General features: G+C 41.0%; 1 protein-coding gene across 2 annotated transcripts; it reads right to left on the bottom strand.

The window, feature by feature from the left end:
- Window positions 1-971: 971 nt before the first annotated feature.
- patl2 (PAT1 homolog 2) lies at window positions 972-17,138 on the bottom strand. 2 transcript variants are annotated; one of them, XM_046369354.1, is made up of 19 exons: window positions 17,063-17,138; window positions 16,559-16,715; window positions 15,943-16,202; window positions 15,702-15,767; window positions 15,564-15,617; window positions 15,256-15,411; window positions 14,988-15,059; window positions 14,673-14,821; window positions 14,226-14,300; window positions 12,082-12,205; window positions 11,779-11,896; window positions 11,547-11,644; window positions 11,396-11,449; window positions 6,426-6,565; window positions 3,141-3,297; window positions 2,765-2,902; window positions 2,532-2,629; window positions 2,234-2,374; window positions 972-2,100 (listed from the first exon to the last, which is right to left on the bottom strand). In XM_046369354.1, the coding sequence occupies exons 2-19, from the start codon at window positions 16,635-16,637 to the stop codon at window positions 2,067-2,069; spliced, it is 2,013 nt and encodes a 670-aa protein (XP_046225310.1). In that variant the 5' UTR covers window positions 16,638-16,715; window positions 17,063-17,138; the 3' UTR covers window positions 972-2,066. The 2 variants fall into 2 exon arrangements, with proteins under 2 accessions (XP_046225310.1, XP_046225309.1); XM_046369353.1 differs by having other exon boundaries at window positions 16,998-17,124.
- Between the last annotated feature and the right edge of the window lie 98 nt (window positions 17,139-17,236).

The following is a 17,236-nucleotide window of genomic DNA, read 5'->3' as shown; positions in this document are numbered from 1 at the left end:
AAGTTCTTCCACAATCGACAAACAATTTCTGTATGGACCTCGCTTTGTGCATGGGGGCATTGTCACACTGAAACAAGGGCAGGCCTTCCCCAAACTGTTGCTGCAAAGTTGGAACATAGTCTAGAATGCTATTTTATGCTGTAGCATTAATATTTCCCTTCACTGGATCTAAGGGGTCTAGCCAGAACCATGATAACAGCTCCAGACAATTATTCCTTCACCAAACTCTGCCGGTAGCGTTCTCCTGGCATCTGCCAAACGGTGAAGCGTGATTCATCTCCCTAGAGAACGCATTTCCACTGCTCCAAAGACTAATGACGGCGAGCTTTACACCACTCCAGCTGACGCTTGGTATTACACATGGTACTCTTAAGCTGCTTGCCCACGGAAAATAATTTCATGAAGCTCCTGACGAACAGTTTGAGCCGATGTTGCATCCAGATACTGTTTGGAACTGTCGTGACTGAGGACAGAATTATTATTATTTTTTTTTTTAACACGCAACAGCATTCTGTGGTCCCGCTCTGTGAGCTTGTGTGGCCTACCCCTTCACGGCTGAGCGGTTGTTGCTCCTAGGAGGTTTCCCTTCACACTAACAGCACTTAGTTGACAGAGGCAGCTCTAGCAGGGCAGAAATTTGACACAGACTTGTTGGAAAGTTGGCATCTGACAGTGCCACGTGGAAAGAAAGCTCTTCAGTACGGCCATTCTACTGCCAGTGTCTGTCCATGGAGATTGCATGGCTGTGTGCTCAATTTTACACCTGTCAGCAATAGGTGTGGCTGAAATAACCAAAGCCACTCATTTGAAGGGGTAGACACACACGTTGAAAATATATTCACAAAAAATTGTCCAGTAGCCTACAAAGTGATCCATATCTAACAGACAACACACGGGTCATCAACCCAAGTCTACTCTTGCAGAGCAGGTTTTGGGGTGTGTACACAGTTCAAACTAAAGACAAATTATTTTTAAAGAATTTTATTTCTTATGTTGCAAGTGCTATACAAGAGTGATTATTCTGTTTCCAACTAAACTGATTCAATTTGATCAAGTTACAACTTAAATATTCAAATAAATATTGAAGAAAGCATATGGCACATGCATAGGGTACATTTTAGAAAACCATATACATTTATCTTTTAGAAAGAAACCAAACTTCCAAATATTTTAAGTCAATTTGATTTTACGAAAACACATTTTTCCATGACAAAATGTAACCTACGCACGTACTAACAAAGTGCAACTGCACAATCCTCCATGATTCAGACACCAATTTCTTTGGAGTAGACCGTTTAAATCATGAAAATGATAAATGACAGCTTACTCTTCCCAAAATGATATTACACATCGATTGATATTTTCATTTTGACTTGAATGTTAGGCAGGTTAGCTGGAGAGTGAGAGCTGACGTATCAATCGCTCAGCCCCATCTACTGGCTGTGTTACATCATAGGACTAACTGGTGCCCATTACACCACATTGTGGTACTATGGTACTGTAGCAGTTAAAACTATGGACTGGATTATAGAGGTTAAAAAATTAAGATAATTTTGGTGACTAGAGAAAATCTGAGTTGCTGGACTGGAGACTAAGAGGAGGAAAGTAGGAAATAAAAAAGGAGCAGATAAAGGAAACAGATCGAGACAAACGGAATGGTGCAAAAAAAGTGAGGGAATGAGGGAAGAAAAAAGGAAGGAATAAGAAGAATGGCATTCATGTGTTCTAAGACAACACATTTTGCATACAAGGAGACAATGCATGGGTAGCATAGGTTGAGTTTACTCAGGTAGGCCAAATCTGATATTTTTTTCCACTAAGTTGGACTTTTGACAAATCACAAATCTTTTCACATCAAATATTTTTCAGCGCTGATCCGATTACTCAAAAGACCAATTATTGAAAAAAAAAAATCAGAATTGGGCTGTCTGTGTAAACGCAGCCATACTGTGGTACGTCTAGGCCGAGGGAATACCTCAGGGTATGCATGCCCACTCGTTTTCATTTTGGTGCTCATTATTCTGTACATTAGCCAAAACTGTCTCTGCTTCAGATGTCCTTGCCTACTACGACGGAGGAGCCAGGTATCCAGTCGCAGATCTAGATGAGACAATGTTTTTGAATGAATACACCTTGGGATTGGTTACAATTAACTATTGTTTTTTTCAATGCATGCATAGAACATCTCTTAAATAAAATAAAAATAGAATGTGCTGTCAATTCTGACACTCACTCCATATTGCTCTTCAGCTGGTGGATGGTACGCTTGTCCAGGTAGCGGCAGAAGAGTGTGAGAAGGTTCGAGGGTAGGAGAAGGGGCTCCACCAGAGCACTCTGGGATAGCTGCGATGCCACCAGGAAGACTGTGTCTGTCCTGGAGATAAAGATGACAAAAATGGTCAATATGAACAACAAGGGGCAAGGACCATGTACAGACACGCTTAACTGTAGCCTAGGAGTATGTCCATTTACAACTTAGGGACAGTGTTGCATGTGGACAAAGATATTGCAAGGAATGAAGGCAGTTGTACCAGGTTTCAAAGTCACCAATGCTGGGCTCCAGAGGAACATCAGAGGACAGTAGCCTCTCTCCTTGGGACAGCAGAGCGTAGAGTAAGGAGAGCCCAAACTGAAAGGTAAAACGGAAGAATGACGAACAAGACAACAGGGCAGCGCAACACACAATAGTAAAATATTGGATAGTCAAATATTGTAGCGTAGCATACCATTCTTTGTATGTGAGAAAGTGAAAAGCGCAACAAACCTTGCTTTGGCAGACAAGTGAGAGGCACACGCTGCCATCGGGAAGTGATGCCGTAAAGTCTTTAAGGACCCCAATAAGCTGACTGAAGGTCATGCCTCCGATCACAAGTCGAAGAGACGGGTACAAAACCGGAAGAGACTGCAGGGATGTGTGGAATGCCACGGTTGTGTGGAAGTGAGAGTATGGATTATTCTTCAGTCAAGCAAGCAGCATTTCATACATAAACAGTGCCATGTTCATTAGGCAAAACTAAAATAACTGACTTGATTCCTTACTCTACAAGTCAGAGGCATGTTTGTTCTACATAATATGTATTTAAAAGTTCCACAACAGTAAGTTATACACCGGAACATTACTTTTACATTTTTTAACTGACCTCATCTGCGTCTCTGCTCATGAGTACAGGCAGGTGAGATGTCACCATGCTTAAGACTTTCAAAGCAGCGTCATGGGAAAGGAAGGGGAGGAGTCGAGCCAGTAGCTGCTTTCCTTTGGACACCAGGAGACATGGCAGAAATTCTTCCCCTGCCTCTCTAGGGTGAAATATTTGTCAAATACTGAATCACTGTATAACAATAATTTGTGAGAAAATCTGAAAGTTAAGAATTTCTAAACGGATGCGGGGATTACTTGTTCAATTTGGTGTTTAAAGTAGACCAGTGCCTTCAGAAAGTGTTCATACCCCTGGACTTACTACACATTTTGTTGTGTTCCAGCATGAATTCAAAAACAGATTAAAAAGATGGGTGTGGGGGGAAAAAAAACTCATAATGGCAAATTTTTCGGAAGGGGGAGGTGGGGCGCAACACAATAATATATAATAATAATATATGCCATTTAGCAGACGCTTTTATCCAAAGCGACTTACAGTCATGTGTGCATACATTCTACGTATGGGTGGTCCCGGGGATCGAACCCACTACCCTGGCGTTACAAGCGCCATGCTCTACCAACTGAGCTACAGAAGGACCACATTAGTAAGGTGTTCTTAATGTTTTGTACACTGCGTGTAGACAGGTGTTTCTAAATCATGTCCAAACAATTGGCCACAGTTGGACTCCCTGCCATCAGAACAGCCTAAATTCATCAGGGCATGGAGTCTACAAGGATGCTGGCTCAAATTGGCTGGATGTCCTTTGGTGGTGAACTACTCTGTTGAAACTGTTGAGCGTGAAAAACCCACCAGCGTTGCAGTTCTTGACACAAACCGGTGCGCCTGGCACTTGCTACCATACCCCGTTCAAAGGCACTTTAATCTTTTGTCTTGCCCATTCACCCTCTGAATGGCACACATACACAAGCCAAGTCAAGGCTTAAAATATCCTTCAACTTGTCTCCTCCCCTTCATCTCCACTGATCGAAGTGGATTTAACAAGTGACATCAATAAGGGATCATACTGTAGCTTTCACCTGGTCAGTCTAGGTCATAAAGAGAGCAGGTGTTCTAAATGTTTTATACAATCAGTGTATAAGGTTACAGTTGACAGTGCATGTCAGAAACGTTACCATAACTATACCTCTGTAGATCTCCGAGAATTATGACGAGGCATATACAACACTTCTAATATAATAATAAACTTTTGAACACCTACTCATTCAACTGGTTATTTTTACTCTTTTCTACATTGTAAAATAGACATAAAAAATACAGAACACATGGATTCATGTAGTAACCAAAAAAAAAAGCTTTAAACAAATCAAAATATTTGAGATTTTTCAAAATAGCGACCCTTTACCTTGATGGAAGCTTTGCACATTTGGCATTCTCTCAACCAGCTTCATGAGGTCACCTGGAATGCATTTCAATTAACAGGTGTGCCTTGTTAAAAAGTTATTTGTAGAATTTCTTACCTTCTTAAAGCATTTGAACCAATCAGTTGTGTAGTGATAAGATAGGAGTGGTATACTATTATGGGAAGAACAGCTCAAATAAGCAAAGAAAAACAGTCCATTACTTTAATGCATGAAGGTCAGTCAATCCACAAAAATAAATTAAGTTCTTAAAGTTAAGTGCAGTCGCAAAAACCAAACTCTATGATGAAACTGGCTGTCATGCATGAGGACCACCACAGAAATTGAAGACCGTTACCGCTGCTCAGAATTTGCATTCCAAATAAATGCTTCAGGGACTCATTTGTTTTTCTACAAGACAAAGACCCAAAACACACCTCCAGGCTGGGTAAGGAGTATTTGATCAAGAAGTGGAGTGCTGCATCAGATGATCTGGCATCCACAATCACCCAGCCTCAACCAAATTGAGATGTTTGGGATGAGCCGGACTGCCGAGTGAAGGAAAAGCAGCCAACAGGTGCACAGCACATGTGGGAAGTCCTTCAAGATTGTTGGAAAAGTATTCTTGGTTAAGCTGGTTGAGAGAATGCCAAGAGTGTGCAAAGCTATCAAGGTAAAGGGTGGCTATTTGAAGAATCTCAAATATATTTTGATTTGTTTAACACACGATTCCATGTGTCATTTCATAGTTTGTCACTATTATTCTACAATTTAGAAAATATTAAAAATAAAGAAAAACCCTTGAAGGAGTAGGTGTTCTAAAACTTCTGACCCATAGTGTATATCTGGGTAAGGGTATAAACAATTTATTGAGTGTTGAAAGTTTCCAAAAGCACAGTGGTCTCCAGCAAAGGAAAAGTGAAAGAAAATATGTGGAACTACCCAGACTGCCTAGAGCTGGCTGTCCGACCAAACTAAGCAACCAGGCAATAAGGACCTTGGTCAAGGAGGTGACCAAGGACACTGACAGAACAGAGTTCCTTGGCTGATATCGTAAAACCTGCTAGAAGGGCAGCAGTCTCTACAGCACTTCAATCTGGGCTTTATGGGAGAGTGGCCAGACTGAAGCCACTCCGGAGAAAAAAAAGGCACATGACAATATGCCTGGAGTTCACAAAAGGTGCATGAAAGACAGATCATAAGGCAAACGACTGGTCTGATGAGACAAAATGAACTCTTTGGCCTGAATGCAAAGCGCCATGTCTGGAGAAAACCAGGCACAGCTCATCTCCCATCTAACACCATCCCTACCGTGAAGCATGGTGACGGCAGCATCATGCTATGGGGATGCTTTAGAGCAGCAGGGTCTGAGAGCCTGGTAAAGATAGAAGGAACAATGAATGGAACCAAATCCTTGATGAAAACCTACTTCGGAGTGCAAATGACAGACTAGGGTAAAGATTTACAGTACAACAGCAATGACCAAGAATAAAGCCAAATCAACACTGGAATGGCTTTAGAACAAGAACATGATAGTCCTTAAGTGGCCCAGCCAAAGACAGACTTGAAACCCATTGAAAAGCTGTGTTAAGACTTGATTGCTGTTCAAAAAATAATGATAAAATACCCAAATCCAGATGAAACAAAGCTGAAAGAAACATACCCAAGACGACTCAAATCTGTACTCGTCCCAGGGGTGTAAATACTTATGTAAATGAGAGCAGATTTATTGAAAATTAAATGCTGAAAACATTTCTAAAAACATGTTTTTTCACTGATATTATGGGGTATTCTGTATAGATGAATGAGAATGATATTTAATCCATAATTCAGGGCGTAACAAAATGTGGAATAAGTCAAGAGGTATGAATACTTTGAAGGAACTTTAGCTCAAGGTGACTTGATACAACTGGAAGAGAGCAGGACTCACAGGTCGGGATGCTGTAGCTGGGAGTAGATGTACTCCACTTTTATCTCAGTTTTCTCCATCATCCCCTTCTCCTCACCCTCCCCCAGCACCTGTGCCTTCATCCTCTGCCCCTCTTCTACCTCCAGCAGCACCATGAACAACTACAGGAGACAGTGGCATATTGAAATTACTTAGATTTTTTTTATACATATATATAAATGGATTTTATAGAAGTTATGGAGAAAATTGCACTGTCATAATACTGTAATTGCATCAAAATCGATGTTTCATGCAACAAGAATAGAGGGTTCTTCACTCTGTGCGGACTGAAAGTGGGCCTCGGAGATATAGCACAAATAAATTTAGAACCTTTTGTTTGATTAAGGGTGAATTCGTGTGAGATATATATTATGTATAACCTACCTAAAAAGAGATCACTATGTGCACAGGTAAGAGCAGGGATATTGCGTATTGAAACAGGTCGGTGTTGTGGTGAAACGGAAGAGGAAAGACTACGTAATTATGACTTGGAAGAATGAAACCAATTTATCCTCCATTACTCTTTCTACCACGATATACTCTTGCTCTAGAAAGCACACCAGATATACCCTGACATTGTGTGGTTGAGTGAGGAGAAATTGAAATTGTTTTTGTCCATTGTGTATTTCCATTTATACAATATTTAGATAAAGCCTGGAATACATTTTTTTTAAAGGGCTACCTATAATTGTAAAAACAAAAAACTGCTTCTGTGGTTAATGGTGTGTATATAAATTGTGTTTAGGCTTGTCTACCATATGAATCTTGTGTCAGACTGGGTTCAAGTGACTTTTTAAAAATGTATATGGTATGTATATATACAGTGTGTATGTAAACTCGGCAAAAAAACAATTCCAGGTAATTCGTAAAAATCCAAATAACTTCAAAGATCTTCATTGTAAAGGGTTTAAACAGTTTCCCATTGTTTATGGTTCATTGAACCATAAACAATTAATGAACATGCACCTGTGGAACGGTCTCTGGAACTTTGACATAGCAGTCTATGGCCTTGGGTTAGATCCGTAGTGGTTCATAGAGATAACGGTCTTCATGTGAATGGAGAAGTAGGAGACCACGTTTTACACAACTTTTTAATAGATGCCAAGGATCAAATATCAGATTCCTTACGAGAAATTAGCTAAATTTGCCACAGGAAAAAGTATTTTGGCTTGGAGAATCTATGCGAAATGCCAGCGGAATGGATTCTAAAGAGGTAACAAATTAGAATTATTTGGCCAAACACGCCTCGCAAACTCAGAAAACCTTGGGGGGGTTTTTAATCTCGTGAGACATTTTACATAATTTTATTGTGAAATAGATTTATATAAATGAACGAATGTGAGGGGTCACGAGGAATTAGCATTGGTTACCAAAACTAAAATTAATTTAATATTTATTTGTTCATGAACATTGAGGTGCGGTGGCTATGGAGAATCATGGGGAAGAGGGACCAGTAAATCGTTAAATTCGGTGACAAGATATTTGCCATGTCTAAGGGTAGTTAGTACATGCTAAATAAAGGGGTGGATTAAAACAAACATTTAATGAATGGAGTAATCCATTATCATGGATTGCTGATTAAGATGTATCATAGTGAATGCTAACAACGTGTACACTTTCTTTTCCAGAATAGGTTTCATTATCTCTTTGGAATGTTTCCCGAGACTGGTCTTGGAGAGAGCAGCGGGTGAGATTGAGGCAGTAAACTACCAAATTAAATAAAGCCTGGCCATTTTGGTTTTTACCATAAGGTTTGCAAATACCCGCAAACACACAATCTGTTAGGACTATTTGTTGGCGTTATAAAAAAATACTGTTTGATTTATTGTGAGTGTTGTATTTCATTTGGGTTTAGTGATTTTTCCATTTGTCCTCATGCAAAGTCATCTTAAAAAGGTGCAGACACAAATTTTCTGAAGTTGTTCTGTTCAGAGTTAAACACGTGTAAATTATTTTGTTAAGACATGTAGGATATACGAAAATGTATGAAATGTTTGACTGTTTAACATTAATTTGTCTAATATAGTAAGAAACACTTCTTTGAAGGGTTTGTATGACCTCTGACATGACATTCCAGTGTGGTTTGATCACCCTCACTGGAAAGCCATTTGGATAATGTAGGTCATTTGTAATATTGATCATTATGGATGTTCATAGTTCTTAGCCATATGTGTGATTTGGACCAACAGGAAGAAGGATAGGGTGTTGCCTTTGACTAAGGGTAGGCTGAATTAAGTCTATTTTCCTATGACCATATGGGTATAAATATATACAGATTAAGTCGGAAGTTTACATACACATTACCCAAATTCATTTAAAAACGCAGTTTCACAATTCCTGACATTTAATCTTAGTAAAAAATTCACACATTTTCTATAGGATTGAGGTCAGGGCTTTGTGATGGCCACTCCAATACCGTCACTTGTTGTCCTTAAGCCATTTTGCCACAACTTTGGAAGTATGCTTGGGGCCATTGTCCATTTGGAAGACCCATTTGCAACCAAGCTTTAACTTCCTGACTGTAGGCTTCAGATGTTGATTCAATTTAGCCAGCTACATTTCTATCCTCAGGATGCCATCCATTTTGTAAAGTGCACCTGTCCCCCGTGTAGCAAAGCACCCCCACAACATGCTGCCACCCCCGTGCTTCACGGTTGGGATGGTGTTCCTCAGCTGGCAAGCATCCCCCTTTTTTCTCCAAACATAACGATGGTCATTATGGACAAACAGTTCTATTTTTGTTTCATCAGACCTGAAGACACTTCTCCAAAAAGTACGATCTTTGTCTCTATGTGCAGTTGCAAACCGTGGTCTGGCTTTTTTATGGCGATTTTGGAGCAGCGGCTTCCGTGCTGAGCGGCCTCTCAGGTTATGTCGATATAGGACTTGTTTTACTGTGGAGACATACTTCTGTACCCATTTCCTCCAGCATCTAAACAAGGTCCTTTGCTGTTGTTCTGTCATCGATTTGCACTTTTCGCACCAAAATACATTCATCTCTAGGAGACAGAACACATCTCCTTCCTGAACGGTATGACGACTGCGTGGTCCCATGGTGTTTATACTTGCGTACTATTGTTTGTACAGATGAATGTGGTACCTTCAGGCATTTAGAAATTGCTCCCAAGGATCAGCTAGACTTGGGGGGGGGGGGGGGGGGGGTCTCCATTTTGTTTTCCTGAGGTCTCGTAAACTTCAGACTTACTGGAGTTGTGAAAAAGTGAATGATAAGTGAAATAATCTGTCTGTAAACAATTGTTGGAAAAATAACTTGCGTCATACAAAGTAAATGCCCTAACCGACTTGCCAAAACTATAGTTTGTTAATTAACAAGAAATTTGTGGAGTAGTTGAAAAACGAGTTAATAACTCCAACCTAAGTGAACGTAAACGTCCGACTGCAACCACACACATTCATGGAATTATTGAGGGTAGTGTTTATTGTTCCATTTTTTTAACTCAAATTGGGAGTTGTGTCAAAATGGGGGAGGTACAAGTTTTGGATTGAAGTTCTCACACAGAGTGAAATGTAAGGAATGTATTAAGTGATGTGAAGGAGTGTACTGTCGTGTTGCTTATTCTGTTTTTATACAAATCTTATCAGATTGGGACTGCTGGGTTGTTGAGATTTCTCCCGATGGGTTAGAGGTCTAACTTCCTGATCCTGTGGCTCTGTGATGAAGTTAAGTGTGATGGGGAGGATAAGCCCATTTTTAAAAAATTGTTTCAATAGAATGTGTTATTCTCTTTGACACATGTTTAGACACTGGTATTAAGAATTGGTTAAAGTAATCATTTAAAGTCGACGCTTGTCTGGATTTCCTGAATCGGAAATGAACTGTTATTCTGATCTTTCTTCTCGAGGTCACAGTTGGGTGTCTTAATGCATGGAAGGGATAATTTGACTACGAGGACAGTGTGTGAACCGCAAAACCCGGTGTAACTGGCTGAAGAAAAGTGACAAAGGCTTTCAATATGGCCCTGTCCGCACCACTTCTACCGAGACCAGAGTCAGATCCAGCAACCACTTACAGCATCCAATCGAAGCTATCAACAATTTCTTCTCGCATGTCTTCTCTCCCTGTGGACTCCTGTCATACTCCTGAGAGAGATGTTGCCGGTATACTGAGAAACAGGCGCTTCAAATCCTCAACTGGAAGCTTCATTAAATAGTAGCCGCAAAACACCAGTCTCAACGTCAACATTGAAGTGGCTGAAGGCCAGAATCCCAGAGTCACCTCTTCACTGTTGACATTGAGACTGGTGTTTTGCGGGTACTATTTAATGAAGCTGCCAGTTGAGGACTTGTGAGGGTTTGAGAAACAAACTACACACGCTAATGTACTTGTCCTCTTGCTCAGTTGTGCACCGGGGCCTCCCACTTTCTATTCTGGTTAGAGCCAGTTTGCGTGGTTCTGTGAAGGGAATACAGAACTGTTTTCTTGGCAATTTCTCACATGGAATAGCCTTCATTTCTCAGAACAAGAATAGACTGACGAGTTTCAGAAGAAAGTTATTCGTTTCTGTTAATTTTAAGCCTGTAATCGAACCCCAAAAAAGTTTTATTGCTTCTTTAACCAGAACAGTTTTCAGCTGTGCAAACATAATTGCAAAAGGGTTTTCAGTAGCCTTTTATTGATAAACTTTGATTAGCTAACACAACGTGCCATTGGAACACAGGCGTGATGGTTGCTGAAAATGGGCCTCTGTACGCCTATGTAGATATTCCGTTAAAAACCTGCCTTTTCCAGATACAATAGCCGGTTACAACATTAATGTCTACACTGTATTTCAGGTTATTTTAAAATGGATGGGGGAAAAAAAATGCTTTTCTTTCAAAAACAGGGACATTTCTAAGTGACCGCAAACTTTTGAAAGGTTGTGTATACATACATTTTTGGGATGAAAATAAAAGTGGAACACTCCTTTAAGATGCCATTTGCTGTACTTTACCTTTTCTATTTTCTTTAGGACATCCAATCGCTGTTGCCTGATGTCTTTCAGTTCCTGCGGGAAGAGACCATTCAGAGAACGCACACTTGCAGTTTAACCGTTGTACTTTCTTCAAAAAGGGTTTCAAAAAGTGCCCAAAGCATGTCCTCACCTCATGTGGACAGTGGGCTGCAACTGCATTGATCGCTCGTCGAGGAGAGAAACACGTCGACACGGCGACCTGGCCTAGGGAACCCTCGATGTGCACCACTGAAAGAGCAACAGCATCACTCCGGTTGAAAAAAAACAAACATTCAGCCGTATACAAACAATGCCCACTTCCAAAGTACACTTCAGCACCATGCACAGATAAGGACAAGTGCATGTGGGGTATATGGAGAAACCTGGGGTGTAAGAGTCCATCTTGGTGACATAGGGGGTGGTGAGTTTGGGTGGCTCCCTCTTGCCCCGCATGCCCAACTCCTCCTCTGCCAGCTTGGCCTCCATTCGCCGATAGTACTCCTACAGGACAATGTGAGAGGAGAGCCATCATGCATCTGGAAATCATTCCAAAAATAAACTGTGGTTATGGTATAAAAGAAAGAACATAGCTGTGGAGAATGTGGAACTAAAATCCTATTTCGGAGGTTTGAAGGTTAAAGAACAAAGAATGAGAGGAGTGAGAAGTGCCAGCCAACCTACAGTACCTGGTAGTAGTAGTCGTCCAGGTGGGGATTCTCGCTCTGGAGCTGAATCATCTGTAGTCTAATGATCCACTCTTTCTCTTTGGCCGACATGAGGTTACAGTAGGGGTCCCAGCTGTCTGGTTTTCTAGAGGGCGATCAACAAGTCATTGTAAGCTTCAATTATCAAAGCAAAGCACCTTCAAATTCCTTTGGGGCAGGTTTATATGAGACCGAGCAGGGTTTAGGCCAATTATGAATTAAAGTCGCAAATTGCTCTAATTCAATTCTTGAATTTACCACACCCCAAAGGAAGGAGAATTGGAATTAAATGAGGTAGAATTTAATTCAATGAAATTCAAACAGGCTAATTTAGTCAATACATCACTAAAAACATTTGTATTTTGACATTTGGTGACCAATACTATGTAATTTTATTTATAGACATTCTCCATAAACAAGTTAAATCATTACAGTAGTCTGGAAATATTCTAAGACCTCTATAATGATCAATAATAATAACTAACATGTTAAATACGAAGGAAAGAACAATTCCCAAAATGTATCAAATCTAATACCATGACAAAAACACAAACACTGACATCGACTTGCAATCAAGCTAATATATTTGAAGCGCTATCTGTATTTTTTGCATTAATAAGGGACAGATGCTTTTGGTAAAATAATTGTCAAAGGAATGAGACTTTCATGAATCATGTCTCAGTTTAATTACATTCTACATAATTCTAATTAAATTCCGCTTCCTGTGGGGTGTGTCCAATTCATGCATGGAATTTAATAAAGTTCCGAATTGACCGCAACACTGACAGACTAAAGCCCCATTTGGACAGGACTAGTATTACTAAACAGTGGTTACATAATTGTTACCCCAGCATGCACGTTATTCCAGAGGACGATTCACACAGGACTTGTTTTTCCAAACTTCCCCTTGTAATTTTTAATTTTGACTCAAGACAGAAGCCTGGAGGTTCTTATTCTAGCTGGGTTTAGACGATAATGGGCTACACCGATAACTTGTGCTTGGCTGTCAAATGTAAAGGTGTCCATAATATTTACATTTTGTGATCATAATTATTAGGGCCATTTTAGCGAACCATGGTAGTAGTCCCTCCATCCTGCTGATGTGCAAATTAACTGTTCAGAAGCACATGAGATGCATTTAAGGATGAGAAAGAGAAATTGAAATTTCCAAAATGTTTATCGGTGGGATGCCCTGCTTTGTCTACATCAACCGTCAGGGTTTTATTAAATAGGCATAGGTACAATACTTTATTGCACATCTAGGCCTTAATAAACTGACAAATTGGCAATGTTGAATTTCAATACATTGGCACAAAATGTATAATCAAAAGTATTCACTGTGCAAGATTATAATACATGCCATTCATGAAATATATGTGCAGCACTTTGTTTTAAGAATCAATTAATCAAATCAGTTCTTATTTTCTTGCTCAGACTGGGACGGCAGGGTAGCAGGGTAGCCTAGTGATTAGAGCGTTGGACAAGTTCAAACCCCCGAGCTGTCATTCTGCCCCTGTTCCTAGGCCGTCATTGAAAATAAGAATTTGTTCTTAACTGACTTGCCTAGTTAAATAAAGGTAAAAAATACAATTAAAAAAAACTGCTAGCAGCACCTGTCAAACTCAAATGTCTCGGAAAACAGAGGGATGTTGATGCGCACAGGCCTAGTATTATTAGAGGACTTGAGGTCACTGAAAAACAGTAGGTTATTCTGGCTGGACTTGCTTCTATTCCGCCATGTAAAAATGACTGACATGGCAGATACGCACAGGATTGAAATTCAAATGTTGTGTTTTATGCTCATGCACACCCGACCTCCCCAGTAAAATGAATACCGTCCGAATAGGGCTCACTCAAGCATATCCTGTCCTAAAAGCTAGTACAATAGAGAAAAGCGCTTTATTCCAGGAATATGGACTGGGAAATAGGTTAGTTTTATAAACTAATGCATCCAAGAAGCAACACATTTGCAGAAATATTAAGCGCAACCATGCTGAATATGATAAGAGTTTCTTTGATCTCTGGACATAACTCACTCTAGGACTGGTCAAGCAACCACATTTTAGACATAGGGTAATAATATCAAATATAAGTCCATTTAAAATAAGTAGAATCACGTGCCAAACCTTTGGGATCTCTGTTGTCTTTGACTCAACAGTCGTCTGTGTTGGGGGTGAAGCTGTGTCACTGGACCAGGGAACCTGTTGGGGAGATACATATGTGATTATAGGTCAAACCCTATTCATCTCTAAGAAAACGCAGTACAATTATAAACCATTTAATATATAATAATATATGCCATTTAGCAGACGCTTTTATCCAAAGCGACTTACAGTCATGTGCGCATACATTCTACGTATGGGTGGTCCCGGGAATCGAACCCAATACCCTGGCGTTACAAGCGCCATGCTCTACCAACTGAGCTACAGAAGGACCATTTGATAGAATAGTGAGATAGTCGCTCATCAGATTGTGGTCAGAGACAAAAGAACGAGAGCAGGTGTCCCCAACTCTTGTCCTTGTAGGTTCTTCACTCAGAAAGGTACGGAACAAAATCTAATTACGACACAGACCTGAATCGCTGCAAACGATTTGACGAGGGGCTGTAGAAGGGAGAGGGTCTTGGGGAGTTTGCACCAAAGCGAAGCTGCATCATTTTCGGAGTTAAAGGTTGAGGGGTGGAGGGGCAGGGACGTGGCGAGCGCGAGAGGAAGCCCCCCACCTGAGTGAACAGAACATCTCCATTACAACTCACACCAACATAACTAGTGAATAACATCTCCCTACATGCTTCTGGTATGCAGATACATTAACAAATTCATACAAATTGTGAGAAGATCATTTGTAAATGTACACAACAGGGGAACTATTGATGGGAAGGCAGGAACCTGGTTATATGGCTGTTGTGTGGTGAAAGGTCGCCGGGAGACGATGGGAGAGCTGGGCAACATGGTATTAATCTGCAAGGGAAGTTAAACAAAAACATGTTAACAAATACATGTACATTTGCCATTGGCCGTAGACTGGGCAGTGTGTTCCATAGTCTTTCAACAACTATTTACCAAAGATTCAGGTCAACTACCCAGCGATAGACTATCTTTGGCCATCTCTCCCTTGTGCCCTAGTCTTCAGACAACTACTCTACCAGTCAATTACCTGAGATGGGCATCTTTGCCCAAATGGTCTATTTGAGTATGACCCTCTTAGGCCCCCTCTCCTCCCACTTGAGTTGGAGAACGGGTAGTGAGAGTCCAGGTAGTTCGGTCCTCTGCCAGGGGCATGACTGTCCATCACACACACAATGGCCGGGTCCTGTCGAAAGAGAACACCCAAATGTGCTAAACTAACCATTAGGGTCTAATACTACTAAACGTGGCATAATCCACTTCATTTTCATTATCAGATTTCTTTGAAAAAGTGGTATTTTCCTGTGTTGGTAGTCTTCCACATGTAACGCCCACTACCTGCAATACTGATCCAGAGGCGTGTCTGGTTCTCTCATAAGATGATAACATCCACTGTGAGAGAAAAGAGGAGCAGAGTAGGTCAAATGACAGTAAATATATTTTGTCATCAGAACTGGGTTGTGACAAATGACTCACAGCATCTGGATCTAGATCATCCCAGTAGGAGACGCTCCCAACGTCCACTATAGCGCTGTCTAAGCTCTGAGGAAATAACAAATGGTAATGTGCAAACTAGAGACCGTAGAATAAAATGGTTGAATGAGGACATGTTTTGCAAAAGAAAACATGTTTTATTGGACAAGTTCAGGTACTACATCCAGTTTCAAAACATTTTCTTCCTACTGGATACAACTGACCTAGCAAGAGTAGTAATCACCTGCAAACTTGGTCTCCCCTCCACAGTCCTCACCACAGCCGGGTCTTCAAACATCTGCGCCATGGCCTGACCTCCCCTCTGTCCCCTTCCTCGTCGGCCCGGAGGGCCCTGGACACGGAGTTGTGGCCGGGCCCTGGGAGAGAAGGAGGGGGAGCTAGGGGAGAGGGATGGCAAGGCAGGTGGGGCAGGTGGCTTCTCTCCAAATTGGAACAGAGGGTTAGTGGGATCCCCTTCCGTGTCCCCGACTTCTGTATCCATATCTAGAGGCCCATTGTAAAACATTTAAATAGAATAATTTACGTCGTAACTGAGCCCATTTAGTTTTATTCTTGGCACATGCGGTCACCGGGGGGGGGGGTTAGGCTTTGAAGAGTCTAACCTATATCTAGGAGACATAAGAAATCTCATGGTTTCGTGGTCTGACAAACACAGCCACCACACATGCGGAAGGCCGACATAGCGGATGCGGAGGATTGAGACGCAGCCCATGAAAAACAAATATTTCTAGCTTAAATTGACAGCTTTGATAGGGATTTTTTAAATGTTACTTTTATTGATGCATTGGTGCATCATTAAACAGTAAAAAAAAAAAAAAAAAATAAAAAATAAAACATACCCATTCCAAACGTCTCATTGTTGTAGATATCTATTTCCTCATCCTCCTCTGCCATCTCTGCCAATCCACACTCGTCCATGCCTGCCCCCCCTTCTTCATCGCTCCATTGGCCTCCGTTCTCTGGCCACTGAGGTTGAGAGACTGCGGTTTCAGTCTCCTGAAAGAAAGTGCAGAGGGAGGAAAATACAAGGGTGACATCTGCTGTCGATAGTACCGCCATTGACTAACTTGACATACAATTTAGAAAGAACTAGCCTCGGTCGCTACTACAACTTTGATGTATGAACAGTCGCGTGTATTCTACGCATGTGATGTGATGCAGCACGTGTACATAGGCTGGTTGTTTTGAGAATGATGAGAGGTTTAGCCGAATGTACTTTAAACAACACATGTGTATCTCAGCTTGGCACACGAAGAAGCGCAACAACGGTCAACTTACTGGTTGTTCTGAGTCACTCATTTGAATAGTTTCTGAAAATATTACACTTCTATTCGTCGGTTTACCTTTCTGCTACCTTTATCTTTTTAGACATCTTTGTATGGCCATTAGCGTTTTAAATGACCACACCTGTCGGGGGCGGGGCCTCTGGGGAAAAAAACTATACATGCGCATTCCCTCTGTGAATTAGAAAATGCCTGTTTGCACGCAATATCCATAATTATGGTACAGTCTAAAAT

The sequence above is a fragment of the Oncorhynchus gorbuscha genome, linkage group LG11 (genome assembly GCF_021184085.1).
Source record: "Oncorhynchus gorbuscha isolate QuinsamMale2020 ecotype Even-year linkage group LG11, OgorEven_v1.0, whole genome shotgun sequence".
In the NCBI taxonomy this organism is placed as follows: domain Eukaryota; kingdom Metazoa; phylum Chordata; class Actinopteri; order Salmoniformes; family Salmonidae; genus Oncorhynchus; species Oncorhynchus gorbuscha.
The sequence above is the reverse complement of the archived record's forward strand: the minus strand, read 5'-3'. Positions and strand labels throughout refer to the sequence as shown.